The 19,312-nt window shown below is 33.7% G+C and overlaps 1 protein-coding gene across 1 annotated transcript; it reads left to right on the plus strand.

The window, feature by feature from the left end:
* The first annotated feature begins 9,421 nt into the window (after positions 1-9,421).
* On the plus strand, positions 9,422-19,113 carry LOC142626827 (protein NRT1/ PTR FAMILY 8.3-like). The gene is made up of 5 exons (XM_075800537.1): positions 9,422-9,675; positions 11,927-12,032; positions 12,122-12,339; positions 15,996-16,552; positions 18,060-19,113. Exons 1-5 carry the CDS (start codon positions 9,625-9,627, stop codon positions 18,880-18,882), a joined length of 1,755 nt encoding a protein of 584 aa, XP_075656652.1. The 5' UTR covers positions 9,422-9,624; the 3' UTR covers positions 18,883-19,113.
* Positions 19,114-19,312: the final 199 nt, after the last annotated feature.

Below are 19,312 nucleotides of genomic sequence, written 5' to 3' on the forward strand. Positions count from 1 at the left end.
TCTATTTCTAGAGGGCTCAAATTCATGGGGGCATAGAATTGACAATTAGACTTATGGAACAACAGAGTTCAGAGTCTTTGAGGTGGATTTAGGGGGTGGCAAGTGGAAGGAGTTGAAGAGTTTAGGCAATAGAGCCCTCTTCTAGGGACATAATTCTTCCATATCTATTGAGGCATTTGATTTCTCAAGATGTAGAGTTAATTGCATTTACTTTACCGATAGTTTTTTTTTATATTTTTTTATATACAAGATAAAAATTCTATTTTAGACTAATCTAAGTATATATGTGTGTGAAACTCCTTCTTGAAAACTTGAACCCCGGCCCTTGCCTCCAACACCCTACAAGCACTTATGCTTATAGAATAACCATTGCACCAAGGGTGTGCAGTGGTATGTTATCGATAGTTATTTTGATACATATTGGTCAATACCCAGTAGAGGAGATAGGAATATGGGCATCTACAACATGCTAGATGGAAGCATTGAAACACACTACCAAGGCGAATCTCTTTCTCGCATTACACCACCTATATGGGTTGCCCCTAGTTTTTGAATGATCCTTTGCAAGGAAGAACAGAGTATTAGATCGACTTTGCACTTTTTATCTATTTTGTTTTTCTTGTAGATTTTTAATCGTATTGCTCTTCTAGTAATATGCATTGGATTTGGCTGGCTTATCTGAATTTCAATCATTTTCTTTTGTTTGCTAATTCAATATTTTCATTAATTACTACTTTTTTTTAATGTCCTACTTTTCTTCTTCTTAGTTTATGCATCTTGAGTAATAAACTTTCCTGGCATCGATCATAAGTATTTTAACTTGTTTTGCATATTTATTTGGAATGAATGATAGTTTTCTCTATTTTAATTGTACACTAATACTTTTGGAGATCGGAACTGCTTGGGTCTATTATAATAATTATAGGTCAGTAAAGCATTGGGCATAGATTATCTAAAATAAGGTAAGGGATGAATATAAATAACCAAAATGAAAAACAAAATAAAATAAAATAACCCAAAAATCTATCCACATAATTTTTACTTATTTTTCTCCCAAGATTGGTTTTAGCTCAAATTGTTCCCTATCTTTAGGGTCTATTTGAGTGGAGAGATAGAAAAGTGAGATGATAGAAACTAGGGAGGGGATAAAAAAGTAGGAGAATAGATTTAAGTTTTCTCTCACCGTATTTGGTTGGGAGGATATAAAAATTGAGAGATAGAAAAACTCTTTTGTTTAGTTGAGAAGAAAAATGAGAGAATAAAAAATAGTGTAGAAACTTACTATTATGTCCCTATTAGATAAAACAAAAGGTAATATACTATATTTTATTAAGAATTTGTGTATGAATGAATACTTCATAAAAAAAAGAATAAAAAAAAAAGCACAAGAAGTTCAGAATGAAAACTATTTTCTTAAAAAAAAAAAAGACGTGAAATGAAACAAACAAACCAAAAAAAAAAAGAAAAAAGGATAAATTCTTGAATTGGCTAGGTGAAGAACAGAGAGGAAAAGCAACGTGGCTGTCACTAGGTTAAGAGCAAAGAAGAAAAGGACATTGTTTTTTCAAAATGGAGTGGTAATTTCATCCAAAAATGACCAAGAGCTTTTGTTCCTCATTTTTACTCTCAGTTTATCTCCAATTTGGGGAGATGAAGTTTTGGTGAGGCCGAAGAAAAAACAACCGAGCCCCACCAATTTTCTTCCCCCTCCTCTTGCCAACCAAAAACCCTTCCGACCCACTTTCTCTCTTAATTTCCACTCTTCTCTTTTCATTCTCCCCAAAATCACTCCAACCAAACATGGTATAAGGAAGCACTTACATAAATATTTTTTAATTTATTTTTGTGCCTTGGTATTGTAATAAAGTAGAGTGGGTGTTTTGAAAAATAATGAAAAATGAATGAAAAATAATATTTAAATAAAATAAGGTTTAGACTTTAGAATAAGGAAAACGACGTTGGTGAAAAGTAAAAGTGATTAGCTGAAATCAAAAAAAGTAAGTTCTTATTTTAAAATAGGGAAAAAAAATTAAATAACTTGCTACAATGCCATCGGAAAGCTTTTTCAAAATAAGATTTTAAAAAGTATATTATATATATTTTTTATATTGCATATTTATTTATGGTAATTTAAAGACTACTTCAAATCTCCATTTCATTTTATTTTAGTAGGAATAATTTATATAATTAAATGAAATGCTTATAAAGAGATGATATTAGTAATATATATAGGATTGAGTTCAAGTTACACCTGGTATAACTCTAAGCAATGTTACACCACTCAATAACTTGTTAATGAATCTATAATTTGAAAATCCCATAATTGGATTACATGTTCTATATGTTTTAAACATACATGTCAATTTTCAATCAGATATTATTTACCATTCGATCCATAAACTCATCTTTTATACATTATTTTAAACTACAAAAACTCGAATTTATACAATTGATAGATGACATGACTATTGATATTTGATTACCTTGAAATTTTGCAAGCATGAAGAATATACAAAAATAATTTAATCCAATAGTCGATTTGTCAAAATTTACATCCAATTAAAAAATATTGATTAGTGTAACATTACTTAGAGTTATACCAAGTGTAACTTAAACCCAACATATATATATGTGTGTGTGTGTGTGTGTGTGTGTATAGTTAGCAATTTATATTATAGTATATATAGTCAGCAATTATTTAGGATATCATTCAAATATGACAATTTATTTTGTTTTTTAAAAAGAACAATTTTTCTATCTTTGATGCCAAAAAAAAAAAGAACAATTTTAATACATTGAAACAAAAATACTATATATAAAATATTTAAATAAAACTCAAATATTCAAAAGAGGCAATCATGGAGTGAACCATTAAGCATAAAGCAAAAAAGTAGAAAAGTAGTCCCGTGAGACTTAAGGGAACCTCAAGGCAACCAATATAAAACCTCAATCTAAGGCCAATCTTAGAGCATCCACAGTGTAGAGGGCAAATGGCAAATGCAAACCCAATTTCTCCTTTAAGCCCAAAAACATCACTCCATCGATTATTGTAAAAGCCAACAATGGCAAATTTTTTTGCAATTCAGCTACAGTGTCATTTTAAATGTAGAATGCACTGTAGCTTAATGGTAAATGAAAATAATACTATTTAATTCTCTCTCTCCTCCTTTTATTAAAAAATTCCAAAACTTTCTCTCTCTCTCTCTCTCTCTCTCTCTCTCTCTCTCTCTCTCGTTATTTCTCTGCTCTCTTCCTTCTCTCTACAGACCCAAAACCCATAGCCACCACACCACGGCGAGCCACCACACCACAGCAGATCGGCCTGGCTGATGGCGGCAACGTGGCTTGGTTTCTCTCTCTCTGGTTGACGGTGGTGACATGGATCGGTGTTGGTTTGTGTTGATTGTGTTGGATTTTTGGAATGGGTTTTGGAGTGGCGATTGGATGGTTGAACGAAATGAGGGTGTGCTCGCCGTGGGTCTGAGTTTGCCGGCGTAAATTTGGGATTTGCTCATCGTGGGTTTGCTGCCATGGGTTTGGGCTTTGCTTGCCGTGGGTCTGCACTTGCTCATTGTGGGTCTGTTTTTTTTTGGTGGTGGGTTTTGCTCACAGTCATGCTCTTCAGTGGTGGTGGTGGTGACAATGGGTTGTGGTTAAGGTTTGTGTTTACGGTGGTTGCTGGGTATGTGGTGTGGGTTGGTTTCAAGTTCGATGGTTCATTGTGCTTTGGGTTTTTTGTTTTGATCAGTGAGTGATTTGGGTTTCTTGTTTTGATTTTGGATTTGGATTGGAGATCGGTGAGTGATTAGTTGGATTTTGTTATGGATTTTACTTAGCAGAAGTGGGTGGTGTGACTGAGAAGGTGGACGGTGGTGGTGGTGTGACTAAGAAGGTGGACGGTAGTGGTGGTGTGATTGAGAAGGTTGATAGAGGAAGAGAAACAGAGATCAGAGAGAGAATTGAGAAATATTTTTATACTGTTATTTTTATATTATTTTAATGTGTAGTATGGTAAAATAGAAGTTTGGATGTTGGTGTATTAAAAAATGGTATTGTATAATTGATAAAGTAGTTTTTAAGATGGTAAAATAGGATAGAATTAGGAAAAATGAATGTGGATGCTCTATTAAGCACAGTGCTCAAAAACTACAGTATGCTCTATTAAGCCATGCATTATTGTTGCAACCACTCCCCGCATACAATGCGATCAAAAAACTACCCACAAATCCATTCAACTTAAAACACATCAACTGAATCCTTTCATAGACTAAGTTACCCAAACTTCTAACAACAATTCATATCTAATCTAATCAGGTAGGAGACATCCAAACTTTTAACAGCAGTAATTACTGTGCATCACGCTATGTCAAGGCCTTCGATTAGAGAGATCATCTCAATACCTTCAAGGTTAAACATTGTCCTAAATAGATATTTTAAATTCAAATATTCATAATATCGCAAACAACAGCTAACAGATTTATAGGCATATAAAATAAGAAATTTGATAAACCACAAACCATAAGTAACATGTAACATTGTATAATAATCTAGGTAAAATACAAGTTCTAGAACTCAAGCTAGATCTAGCTGTTTGGAAGCAGTAACTACAATTTCATAGTAACTACTATGCTCTCTTTGCTAGTGATACAATGTTGAAGCCTAATTATTATTCTATGGCTATACGTTTGACACCCCTATCTCACCATATGACCCTTGGTTAATGATTATTACTAAGGGTCACAATATTGCAAAAGGAAAATAACCTGATGCCCTTAAAATTGAATTCATACGCACTATCATTCAAGAATACCTTGTGGATGAAATGCAAGCTTGTTACTGGTCACCTATGTAAAAAATAGAAAATTGAATTGGTTAAAACAATACATCAAATACTGGGAATAGAAAGATACAAAATTTGGAATATGTATATGATACCATTGAAAGATCACTATCACAAAGGGAGGCTTCAAGGCAAATGCTACAAATATCATTGCAGGCTTCCTGGATTCCACCCACCATAAAAGCCACAGCTTACATCAAATTGGCCTTTGACATCTTGATCTCCTTCATCCCTGGAACCTAGAAAATCAAATTTTAGGACTAATTGACAATTTGTATATATTGCCAACTATCATCTAAGAATGAAATTATTATGCCTTTCAAAAACAAAAAGGAAAGTAAAGACCTAATGTTCAATGTATCATATTTGAAACTCATCACCGAGAAAGAATATTAAACCTATTGGAAATTCGTTAATAGGTATCAGTGCAGGTAATTGATATGCTAAAAGGCCCATATTAATAACAAAAAAAAAACCATCTGAAATATAGGATTAAATTAAATCAAGATGATTAAATACCAAATTTTCCTCCCGCTTTGAATAAATCAAGCATAATTGAAGATGAAATAAAAATTGCAAAGTAGAAATAAAATTAGATCTTTCAAAAACTATATATAAACAAAAATGTAGTCAAAAGAAATTAAGATACCATCACTTACCTGTGAAGAATTATTTAAAAAGAGAGATGCTATGTCCATAACATTTTTACAACATTTTCACAACAAATCATAAGCGGTTAGTTGTTATTAGTTCAAATTTGAACCTAACACTAAGATTACTTTTTTGCCTCAGCAATAACAACCAGTAACAACTTGTCATTTATGATTTGTTGTAAAATTGTTGTAAAAATGTTGTGAACATATCATTTCTCATTTAAAAATATGTTTTTTTCCGGTTAAATGATGAGAAATTTATCCTTCTTTCATTTTTCATCCTCTTATGACAAACACAAATTTAGAAAAAGGAAACTCAACTTCAACTTTTATTCCTTCTAAATTGTCCCAAGTATTAATATAATAATTTCCCCTTAGATACCCTATCCATATGCTTAGCTTAAATTTAGAAATATCATTTCCCTAAGTATATATATCTTATATTAAAATAACTATTTTGAAACACAGTTGTCACATATAGTAAAAATTTTCAAGCCAAGTCCTAAAGCCCATCTAATATATTTTAAAAAGTAATGAAATTTTTTGTTGTGGCATAAGTTTCATGAATATTTTAACTTTTAACCTCTGTCTCAATGTCTATGAGCCTATCTAATGTATTTCAAAAAGAGGAAAAAAATACTATGGCATAAGTTTTATAAAGGGGTCAATGTCAACAGTGAAATCAATGACTCATTTTAGGTAATTAGAAAAACAGGGAAAAAATACAGAATTATTTAACCAATATAAATTTCAGTCTCATACTGTATAGCAGTTGTCCTCAGCCTCGTCAATAATAGAAAAAATACCCAAAACCAATTTAACCCAAAGGGGGAAAAAGAGAGTTGTTTTAGCAATATAAATTTAAGTTTCATTTCACTCCATTATTTGAACATGTCAGAAGAGAGTTCATCATTCTAATATGTTTTTATATTTGTAACATGATAGTACTCGGTAGTTGATCTTTTGTCTTAATGAGTATTATGTGAAGGTCAGAAATTTTGAAGAAATGATACCATACAATTCAGCGTGATCTAAAATCTATCAACTAACATAACAGGACCTAGTATTTAGCACTTTAATAAGAAATAACATAACAAGGCCTAGTAGCATATAGCACTTTAATATCTGTATCTCTAGTAAGCTGAAAGTGTTGTACATAAATCTACATTTCTTTATGAAATGAAAGTTAATAAAGAATTGAAGAACAATATTTTCTATATAAAATATAAAACTTTCAAGTGGTCATTCGTACAGAAGATATGAGATATATGGCAAATGAAAGTCGATCTAAACTGTTACAAAGTGAGGCAATAGAAATATTGTGTGGAGTTTTTTTTTTTTTAAGAAACACACACATATATATATATATATATATAGAAGAAGAAAGATGAAATAAGATAATATACTCATACGTCAATATTAAAACTGCATTGGACAGTTAATATCGCGAAACAAGTAATAAATCATTTTCAATATTATACAGAGTTTGTGGTGTGGAATTAGAACTTCACTCTCTTTCTTGTCATTGGCGCGGAGCGCGGCATTAGAATTTAGAAAGCCGCAAATCAGTAAAAGGCCGAAATCACGGAAGGCCAAAATCCATATGCGGTTGTATTTGGTTAGATGGGAGATACATTGGTGGGCCGTCTATTAATAACAAAAACGTGCTTTTCTTAACAACTTGCAGAATAAAAGTCGTCTCTTTTGTTTTTGTTTTTGTTTTTCTGTACAAAATTAAAATTATACTCTAACTTAAATCTAAATGTACGTTTGGGTGGGGCTAAAACGCCCAGCTTTTGCGTTTCAACCCCATGATTTTTTTTTTTTTTTAGTGGATGCGCTATGGTCACTGTTCATTGGTCATGAACAGTAATTTTAGGCCAATGAATAATAATTTTAAGCGTGAACAGTGTTTTTTACACATTAAAAAATTATTTTGCTACAATATTTTTTAGTTTTTACTTTTCAGCTGCATCCAAACGGACCTTAAGTGTAAATATGTGTAGAACTTCTTTTTGTAAACTTGAACTCTGACTCTTACTCCGCACATCTCGCACTTTAAAAAGTCTGGAATTGAACGGTAAAAACTGTTAAATTATAGGTAAAGTACCCTATCCTTTATACCATATTTTAATTTGGTCTCTAACCTTTCAATTGTGTCAATTTAGTCCATAACCTTTCAATACAGTGTTAATTTAGTCCCTATTGTTAGTTACCTTTTAGATGAAAATTGCTGACATGACTAACGACTAAAATAAAAAATTAGTTTCCATAGATGTGACAATAAACTAATTTTTTGTTTTGGTTGTTTGGCAATAAACTAATTTTTTTTTTTGGTTGTTTCCCACGTCAGCCATTTTCATCCAAATGACAATGGTAGAGACTAAATTAACATGGTATTGAAATGATAGAGATAAAACTGATACAATTGAAATGTTAGAGACCAAATTAAAATATTGTGTAAATGATAGAGACTATGTATGTAGTTTACCCAAAGAAATTATTTTAATATGAGTTTAGTATTGTGATAGTTGAGATTTTAAATAGCTGTATATATTTTTTTTAGAAACTTTTTTTTTTAGAGAGTTTCAACCTATGGCGTCCGCTCCTATCATCAAACTAAGACATCAATCAGTTTTTGGTGTAAGCGAGAATTGAATCCAGATCTCTTATTCAATCATCAGAGACTTTACCAGTTGAGCTAAATGGAACCCACTAAATAGCTGTATATAAAAGCTAAAAACTGAATAGAAAACTGTCACCAAACACATATATAGTGTCAGAATAATACTTGTTATTTATTATTATTAATGTATTCTTGTCAATAGTAACTAGTCTTTTAATTAGCATAATCGTGAAGCCCAAAATGATTATTTAAAAAAAATCAGATACATTCCAATAATCCAAATTTAAATTATACTAACTGACATCAAAAGAAAAACAAAAAAACAAAAATGACAAGTAATAATACTTACAACCTATAAATGGATTTAGCAATATTGTCACTGTAAATATCTCGTGTTTTGCTCATTACTACTTCCTACTTCACTATCATGCTCTGCCACGTGAATTGAATTACGGATAGAAATGTTGAACTCTTCATCATCCCTTTTATGTACATTTGATAAAGTTATGAAGAGCCTACAAGTCTTTGGATATGAAATGGATAAGATGGTGTTTTTCCCCCTAAAAAGTCACCATGTATTCTTCCACACATCAAAAGAGTGATTTTGAAGTGATGAGTGAGCATGGCTAAATTTTTTGTTTGATATGAATTGAATTTTGTATGTTGGATGTGATTACAATTACAAGAGAGTCATCTGTGTGTAAGAAAATTTGTAAGTGGGGAGTGGTATCTTACTAAAGAATGAGTCATATTATTTATATTTGAGACATTCGACTATTATTAAGATCTCTCTTCACGTTTTTACACAGATCTCTCTTCACTTGCCTTTGTTATATGCATTATTACACAAATCAGTAACTATCATAGAATTGTATATATGCTCCCAAGATCTCTCTTCACGTTTTTAAATGCACTCATTAACTGAATCCATTTTTACATAATAAAATTTAGACGACTTAGTCAAGGTGATTATTCTCAACAAAGACTGTTTATAAATAGTAAGAGAATCTTAAATCCACACAATTTTTTTATAATGAGAAAATAAATAAATGATAAGTCCACACAATTTTCATCAAGTAGGTAAGCCGTGCAAAGGCAAGAAAAAGAAAGTAAATGAAATTTTGCAAAGTAAAACTAAAAATGCAAATGCAAATGCAAATGCAACTAATTGTCCCAAAAATATCCCAACCTACCATTCTTGGTAGTTGTTATTGACTGCCAACCATGTGCAGCCTTATTTTCCACTATTACGTGTAAAACTAAAAGATAAACAATATTAAAATTTACGCTTACTATGACAATGAGTTGCGAGATACGTTATCTAAACCCAAACCCCATTCCTTCCTTGTTTGTAAAGTATCGTATACCAAAGAATCTTATCAATTATCATATCTTCTCCTCCAAACTCCAAACTTGAAACAAACAAAACTGCTTTTACTTCCTGTTTATAATCGAAATTTGCAATTACACACAGATACACAGAAACCAGACACAAGAAACAAGAGATGGGTTCGATAGAAGATGATAGATCGCTCATAGAAGATGGTCTTTTGCAGGTCTAATCTCTTTCTCTCTCTCTCTCTCTCTCTCTCTCTGATTGCTTCTACTTTATATCAAAAATTGATGAACTTAGACGAGTTTACGTATATTATTCATTGACTATCCAATAACAATTCTGGGTCTTTTTTTTTTCTTGAGAGAAACAATTTCTGGGTCTTTTTGAGCGAACAGGGAGGAATATTGGACCTTATGTTGTAGAAGAATCTATATATCTTTTTTTTTTTTTTTTGGAGATCTCTTTTCTTGTTAAAGTAGTTTGGTTTGATGTTATTGGAACTGGGTATTGGTGATTTTGTTGCTTTTGCTGCATCCTAAGTGGTTAATTGGGTAGACGCACTATTGTTTTTTATGTTAGAAATATATGGGTTTATAGGATTCAGTTGAGCCATGACCCGTTAGTTTTGGGATGGAAAAGTCGAATTCAATGGAATTTATTATTATTCCTTGAGCACCCACTAATTTTGGTTAATATATAAGCTTATCTAAATTGCCTCAAGCATCAGCCTGATGCTAAAGAGAAAAAAGTAGGTTGACTTAAGACTAACTGTAGCATAGGCAGAATATTGTGTATTTGTGGGTGGGTGTGTGTTGTTTTCCTGGTTTTTTGGTTTGCTGTACGATGAAATTAATGTTTGAAATACAAACTTTAACCTCTTTCAAATTGTTTTAGCTGATTGATGACTACTGGGGTTATGGAATACAGGACAGATGGTAGGATATCCAGTTAGTTTTCATTATTTTCCTGTTCTTTGAATTCTTCTTGTTGGGATTACTAGGTAGAAATGCGAGAAACAAACAGATGGGATTTTGAATATGTTTGATGGCTGATTGGTATTAAAGTAAATAAATAAAACGAGAAATAAAGAAAGATAAAACACTAGGCAATCACACTCTCAAAGCCTAAACTAAGCTGCTAGAATTGTGTTAAATTCAATCTCACTATGAGTGTTAGTGACTGGACTAAGATTCTAGATTACTTATTCCCAGAAAGACTAGGGCTACTAATAACAAAAGAAAAAAGTACTTATGAACCTCTAAACCAAATAGGAAACGGACTCAAAACACAAAATAAGACCCATGGGCCTTTGGTACAGCCAAGAACAGCCCATTCCAGAAAATCTGAAATTTATCAAATTGGCCTTTTCTAGTAAATTAAAATTGAACCAGCAACTACCTCACCTCAAAAACTTGATACTAAGACCGAATAACAATTGAAGTTACCTAGGAAAGGTGCCAAGAATCCTGACATCAAAACTTGACCACAAATCTTGAATCTTTTGGCATTTAATCTTGTTTTCCTCTAACTCTTTATTGTTTGCATCAATTTCTCACTGACTTATATTCCTAATATGTTAATAACTCATTTATTGCATAAGCAACCTATAGCCTTGTTAAAGCAACCTAATATGTTGGTAACTCATGTATTTGGCTTATGTAGTTGACAAATTATAATAGGGGGATGGTACTTTTTCAAATATGTGCCTCCAAGAGTTATTATCGTAAACACATTGGACTTTTCTAATCAATAAAACTTATATTACCTATCTAAAAAAAGAGTTATTATCTTTGATGCTGATGTTAGTGGCCACTTAAATTAAACTTTAATAGCTGTAAGCATGTATTCTAAATTTTTTCATGTTCTTTTTTTTTTTTTTGAAATTTATGTGTATTCCCTTGCATGCTAACTGAATTACTCACCGCAACTTTGCTCAAACTTATTTAGTTACTCACCGCAGGCAAGGTCCAAGTTAATTTTCATTGTCCTTTGCTTCTCTTTTAAAACATTTACCCATCTTTCCCAAATGTGCTTTCTGTTTGTTTCTTTAATATATATTGTTTCTTCTCTCTTTCTTTTTCAAAGAAGACTTTTCTGCCTCATAGAGGATTTAAATTGGAGCCATGCTACTTTTGGTTCTGACCAAATTTTCAGACATATATCTGTATACGTGAGATAAGAGGTGACTTTTTATCGATTGATCAATTAATACTTGTAGTGAGTTACTAAAAAGCAATGGACCAACTCTTAAGTGCCAAGTTGATAACTTATAGGAGCTTTCCTCTTGATCAAATGGTCAAATTTAGTTTTCATTATAATATGCCTGGTCTCTTTTATTGAGTATTGACACTTCCTCTTACAAAGTTTTTTATTTTTGTTTTTATTATTATTGTTTTTTAAATCTTTAATTAAAAGATTTGGATCTTATATTTCTCTATTCGCATTTGATATTTTTTATTCTACATCTTCAGAATGAAAGCGGTAGGGAGTACACAGGAGATGGCTCAGTTGACTTTCACGGAAAGCCTGTTTTGAAGCAGAATACTGGAAATTGGAGAGCATGCCCCTTCATTCTAGGTAACCCATTGTTCTTGACATACTCCCAAACCTAATATTTCAATGAATTCATTTTATGTCTAAATTTTTGTGTGTTATATGATAAATAGGTACTGAGGGTTGCGAACGTCTTGCCTACTATGGGATTGCCACTAATCTTGTTACTTATCTTACCAACAAACTACATGAAGGAAATGTTTCCGCTGCAACAAGTGTTACTACATGGCAAGGCACTTGCTATCTTACACCCCTCATTGGGGCTGTCTTAGCAGATGCTTATTGGGGAAGATATTGGACAATTGCTGCTTTCTCCACAATTTACTTTATTGTAAGTATACCCTATGTATATTCCTCTTTTAATTACTTCATTACAAATAATTGATCACATGTGCTCACACACATCTTCATGTCCCTCAAACCAACAAAGCTCTACCTTTGATTTTCATTTCTTTTTCATTTTGTTGTTTCATCAATCATTTTACATGATCAACTCAGGTCTATCATACTTGCTTTAATCCTGTTTAGAATGGACGTGCAGCTCTCATCTTCTGGTTTTACAGAACAGAGTTTGGTTGTTTGAGAATGATCTCACACTTCCAATTTGTAGAGATTAGAGAAATATAAGGTAGTTCAGAAAAAATAATAAGAATTCAGCAGTTACAGATGGATATAGTTTCATTTTGAAACAATGTTCAGAAGTTTTCTATGTTTTTTTTTTTTAATATATATATATATATATATATATAATATAACACAACCAATGAGCTTTAGCTCAACTGACACTCCCATAAGAACGGTGGAGGTGAGGTCGTGAGTTCAAAACCTATTTGAGTATGTGTAACTTGCCAATTAAAGCCAACAACCTTGTAACTCAACTAGCACTTTATTAGCGTTTCCAATGGAAACGTCTTGGGTTGAAATCCCCCCCCCCCCCCCCCCACTATCAAATTACCAAAAAAAACTTAGCAATTAAAAGTTGCTCATAAACCCTCCCAAAAGAATGGTGGAGGGTGAGATCATGGGTTCCACAAGTTCTCTATCCAGCCAATTTGGGCCTGTAGTACCTAGTGGCATAATCTAGAACCCATGACTTGACCCTCAATCAATCTCCTTATATAGTACAAGCCCTAATTAATGCAGCTGAGATTGACGAAATGGAGGTTTGAGAAATGCTCTTAAACCATAAGGCTAGACCACACCCGTTGACAACGTGATTATCAAAGGATCTTAAAACATAAAACTAGACCACACGGTCCACACCCATGGAGTACATGTGATTATCAAAGGATCCTGTACTGTACTTAGACATATAGTGGAACCAATTCTGATTCTGTTTGTTATATTGCACTTACACCTTTTCTTTGCCATCAATTGGATAGTTGGATAGTTTAGTCTGATTTAAAATATATTTCCTATAAATTCTCTATAGTTCTTGGTGAAGGAAAAATGAGAAAGAAGAATATATAAGTCTTCTCAATTCACCATTGATAAAGGATCTATGAAGATGTTAGGTTCCATTCGTATATAATATTTCATGTTTCTTATAAAGGAGTAACGTTTGTTTGCTAAATTGTCAAATTATTCCATATTTATTGTATAAAGGAATCAAGGTCTAATGAATACAAAAATACATCTTTTGCCTTCCTTTTTTTTTTTTTTTTGTAAACCAACAGAAAAAAAAAGTTTAGGAATATATATATATGTATATATATATATATACATAAGGTAAAAGCACACATATATTCCCCTTTTTTCTCTTTGCAAACCAAACTAAGGAAAGATATATTCTTCTATTTTTATTTATTTATTTCCTTTCCTCCTTACATCCAAGCACACTATGGATAAAGATATTTTCTTTTCCCTTTCCTCCTCTCAGATGCACTGAACATAGTGCAAATATAATTAATGCCTTCAAACTTCAAGTATTAAGTGCACCAAAAGAGAAAATAAATTATGGAAAGTTGATGTGGAAAACTAGGAAAGATCTTTCCAATTCTTGTCATTTGTCAAAAAGCAAGCTACATGGCATAAACTTAGGCTTCCTATACTCTGGGTTTTTGCAATTTTATAAACAACAATATGTCACAAAGTATCACCTTTGCCATACTGAAGGATGTATTTTGTTCAATGTTATAGGAGGGTAACTAATCTCTTTTTTCGGTGGAAGAATTGGTTTGGGAAGCACTCATAGGTTATTTGGAACCTTGTTTTGTTATGTCTGATGTGGATATTGTGAGGGAATGAAACAGTTGCACTTTAAAAGATACTAAGAGATCAATTGCTCAATTGGAATCATTGTTGATTTGAGCTCTATTTGATTGGTCTTGTGCATGGGGTCTTTCTTTATTTTTGATAGGTAATAAGAATATTATTAAATCAAATTGAAAACAAATGAGAGCCACTACAAGGTGTTCATGATGGTGAACACAAGGAAAAGCAACAAACAAACAAATATCAACAAAGAACAAGAAAAAACTTAAAGTGCAATACTAAGAGAAGAAATAAACTCGACGATAGTGAAGCAATCCGAGAAGCCCCAACACCTAGACCAATCAAATAAAGTCTTCTAGCATAGAGCTTGTAATTAAACCAAGGATTTCTCGGTATCCTCAAAAGAGCGCTGATTTATTTCCTTCCAAACAATCCACATCAAACAACCAGGAACCATATTCCATATGTCTGAATTGAATTTTCCCAGCCAAAAAGTCCAACAATACACCAAGCTTTCCACATTGCCTGGCATGACCCATTGAGTCCCAAAGATCTGAAACATATAAACCCACAGAGAATGAGCTACCGAACAGTGGAGGAGAAGATGATCCACAATTTCCTCATTCCGATGGCACATACAACACCTATTCGCCAAAATGCGCCCCCTAAGCTTAAGATTATCCAATGTAAGGATCTGCCTATGAACCACTGTCCACACAAAAAATGCCACCCTCCTAGGGATCTTAGCTTTCCAAACACCCTTCCACGAAAAGTTGGAGGCAGCTGCACCCCTAATGATATTGTAATAGGACCGGGTATCAAACTTGCCATTCCCTTTGAGACACCAATGAGAAGTGTCACTCCCGCCACCCCTAGGGATTCGGGATTGAACGCCACACAATAATTCCATTGTAGAGTTCACAGATTCACTTAAGTTTTGAAAATAATCTTTTATAATTCTTTTAGGTTACTTTGCGTTGATCATCGTGACCATGAAGGAATATACTCTCTTCATAAAATATATTACTTATCATAAAAAAAAAACCTATTCCGTTCACAGTGAGTGATCTAACAATATGTTCGAAGACAATCATGATCCTAGCACATAAGTTGTAACTTAAATGACTTTGTAAGTATGGTCCCTGGGTATTGTGAAATGTTAAAAGAAAGTTTGATCTGCCACTTAACACTATATGATAGAAGTGGCCTTATTTAATGAATATTAGTAATTGAAAGAAGGTGTTGGACCTTGGTGTGATGGCAAGTGCTTTCCACCCAAGTGATGTGTTGCAGTTTCATATCTAAAAATCAGCCTCTTCAAAATTGGAGGGAAGGCCACCTACCAACCACTTCTCTAAGACTCCACAGAAGTGGGAGCCTTGTGTGCTAGGTGTGACCTTTTTTTTAAAGATGGTGAAGGGCATAAAAGAGTGGAACACCACTTTGCTGCTCACCAACCTGAATCCCTCCCTCCATTACACTCTTTGACTGCAAGAGGCAAGACCATAAGTTGTATCCAGAACGGAAAAATTGCTCTGTGCTAACAGGCCACATTTTTTAGCAACATCATTAAACCACGATATCATCAGTAACCATCAGTCACCCTCCTTTCCGATGCATGTCAATGCTTGGTAATGAGGTTATAATGAGGATGCCAGCCTACTGTACAATTTTTATTCCTTCTCTTTATGTGCATTAATTGCTTCTATCCCCATGTCATTTATTCTAAGAACTTGAAAGGGTGTAACACCTAAAATCATTAATTTTGCACAGGGAATGTGTACATTGACACTATCAGCGACTGTTCCTGGATTGAGACCTTCTGAATGTGTGGGTTCTGTATGCCCATCAGCTACTCCAGCTCAGTACGGAGTCTTCTTCTTAGGGCTCTATCTGATTGCTTTGGGGACTGGTGGGATCAAACCTTGTGTTTCATCATTTGGTGCAGATCAGTTTGATGATACTGATCCTAAGGAAAGGGTAAAGAAGGGATCCTTCTTCAACTGGTTTTATTTTTCCATCAACATTGGTGCTCTTATATCTAGTAGTTTTCTGGTTTGGATTCAAGAAAATGCTGGGTGGGGTATAGGATTTGGCATTCCTGCTGTGTTTATGGGAATTGCTATTGCAAGTTTCTTTTCTGGCACTCCCCTTTATAGATTTCAGAGACCAGGGGGAAGTCCTCTTACACGAATGTGCCAGGTTTTGGTTGCATCATTCCATAAAAGGGATGTGGTGGTCCCCGAAGACTATGCTCTTTTGTATGAAACACAAGACAAAAACTCTGCCATTGAAGGAAGTCGGAAACTGGAGCACACTAATGAATTGAAGTAATTTCTCTTTTTCACATTGTCCTGACATAAGTACTTTCCAGTTCTGTAACATGTTTTCCTAGCCATTATTGGTTTTCTTTTGTCATTGAGGGATATACACAGCACACACACTTAGTGGGTCAATTAATACCTTTCCTCTTTGTTTTCCATTTAAACATAGAAGTTAGTTATGAAAGATTGGTTTCATTGAAATGAAAATATTAAATAGGGACAAAGGCCCATGGGCCTTTGCTCAAGTGGTAAAGGGTTGGTGAGGTTTGGGTTGCTGGTTATTTATTAGGTTAGAACCTTACTTTATTTGGAAAAAGAAAGAAGGGGGGAAATAAGAAAAAGCATGACATTATCTACTTTGTTCTAAAATGGTGGTACTTGATTGAGTTCTATGAAAATATGATGTGCTTATTTAGATGCATTGCAAAATACAATGGAATATTATTCATTCATGGGAGGTTATGTGCCTTCTTTATCTTTACTAATTCTTTCATGATTGAGTAAGCATATTATTTGAAAGAACTTGTTCTTTATAATCAATTCTTTGTTCAACACAAATTACTTATCTTTGTATGGTTTTGCTCCCAGATTATTGAAAAATGTGGGATTCTTTTGGCATACTAAGAAACACAACAGAATGTTATTCATTTCGTGGGAGCTTAATTGCCCTGTTTGTTATACTTTTTCACTCATAGTTGAGTAGGAAAATGATGTGGAAGCACACTTTTTTTAAAGTGCTGCTATGTTTGGCCCAATCCACTCTTCTTGTTAGAAATTTTTTATACTGCTAATTACCAACCCTGTTTGTATTTTGTTCTTTGAATCAAATAAAAAAAATTCATTAAAGATTTTATCTCATTTTATCAAAGAGTAAACTGCTGGAAAATATGTCCTCATTTATATCATTCGTATTTTCAAGTGGAAGACCTATATATATATTCTCCTGTTAGGGAGGAAAAGTATAATTATATTTTAATAAGATGTAAGTAGATGTATTGTTAATATAATTCTTCTTTGCCAATGGTCCTTTGGCCTATTGGCACCTCCACTCCTGTGGCAGATATACCGATCCCTGGCATCTTCAGCTAGAAATTAAACAAACAAAAAAAAAAAATGATTTTTTTCTCTTAGATTTATGTAGAGCCTGGGATAATATCCTGTTACTTTTGTACCATACAGTTTTAGAAGGAAGACTGGGAAACTTATGCGTGGTCAAGAGGATCTGCAATAATATGGAATGTGTAATTAAGTCTGGTTTGCAAAAAAAAAAAAGAAAAAAAAAATGTAATGGGTAGAAAACTTGCTGCCTTTTCTTATCTTAAAATGTTCACTTCCTTTAGATTTATATTTCCTTAGTCTAATATTAATGTCGTGTACAATTGTACTGATGACATGAGATCATTTCACTGTATGTACCTGCATGAAAGTTTGGCATATTTCCCAACTTTGTCAACTGCATAACAAATTCTGCCCCAGGAAAAAAATTCACTGTAAATTTATTTTTGCTGCACAGGTGCCTTGATAGAGCTGCTGTAGTGTCAGATGGTGAGAGCAAAAGTGAGGAATTCTCCAATCCATGGAGGCTTTGCACTGTAACACAGGTGGAAGAATTGAAGATTTTGATACGCATGTTTCCAATCTGGGCTACTGGAATTGTCTTTTCTGCTGTTTATGCCCAGATGTCTACAATGTTTGTGGAGCAAGGAACGGTGATGGACACAAGCATTGGTTCTTTCACCATTCCCGCAGCCTCTCTCTCATCCTTTGATGTCATCAGTGTTATTTTTTGGGTCCCAGTATATGATAGGGTAATTGTCCCAATTGCAAGGAAATTTACTGGCAAGGAGCGAGGCTTCTCAGAGCTGCAGCGAATGGGAATTGGCCTCTTTATTTCTGTCCTGTGCATGTCGGCTGCTGCTTTGGTAGAGATTAAGCGGTTGCAGCTTGCAAGAGAGCTTGGGTTGGTCGATGAAGACGTTGCTGTACCACTCAGTATCTTCTGGCAAATACCCCAGTATTTCTTGTTGGGTGCTGCAGAGGTATTTACATTTATAGGGCAGCTTGAGTTCTTCTATGACCAATCTCCAGATGCCATGCGGAGTTTGTGCAGTGCGTTGTCACTTTTGACAACTTCATTGGGGAACTACCTCAGCTCTCTGATTTTGACAATAGTAACTTACCTCACAACACAGGGCGGGAGCACTGGATGGATCTCGGATAATTTGAATGAGGGTCATCTTGATTACTTTTTCTGGCTTTTGGCCGGACTTAGCTTCTTAAATATGTTGGTATATGTTGTCTGTGCCAAGAGGTACAAGCAGAAGAAGGCTTCTTAAGGATTCTCTGAGAAGAACTCAATTCCAAAAATTATTTACACAAAAGTGTTAGTAGAAGATGGTGTGATAGCCATTTCTTGTAAGGAATCTGTAAAAAATGGTCTGTATAGAACTTTACGCTATCTGCATTCATAAATCTCTTTCCAGGTTTCAAGGATATTGATTGTTTTACATTGTGTTAAATTTGTTTCTGGCAGATATTGACTGTATATATCCAACGTGATTCTCTCATTCTACCCGATTCTTTATGTGGTGAATTCTTAAGATATTGCTGCTCATCAGGTTGTAGGAATAGACTCGTGGTCTTAACTCTCAGCCTTTCATGGTATGTAGGTACGGGATGATTGACATAAAATATCTCCTAGAGAGTCAGGGTTCTGGTTTAGATTCCCACAACGATAAGTCTAGGGGGGACTGTGTTTTTCACAAC

Source organism: Castanea sativa, chromosome 3 (genome assembly GCF_040712315.1).
Source record: "Castanea sativa cultivar Marrone di Chiusa Pesio chromosome 3, ASM4071231v1".
NCBI lineage: Eukaryota > Viridiplantae > Streptophyta > Magnoliopsida > Fagales > Fagaceae > Castanea > Castanea sativa.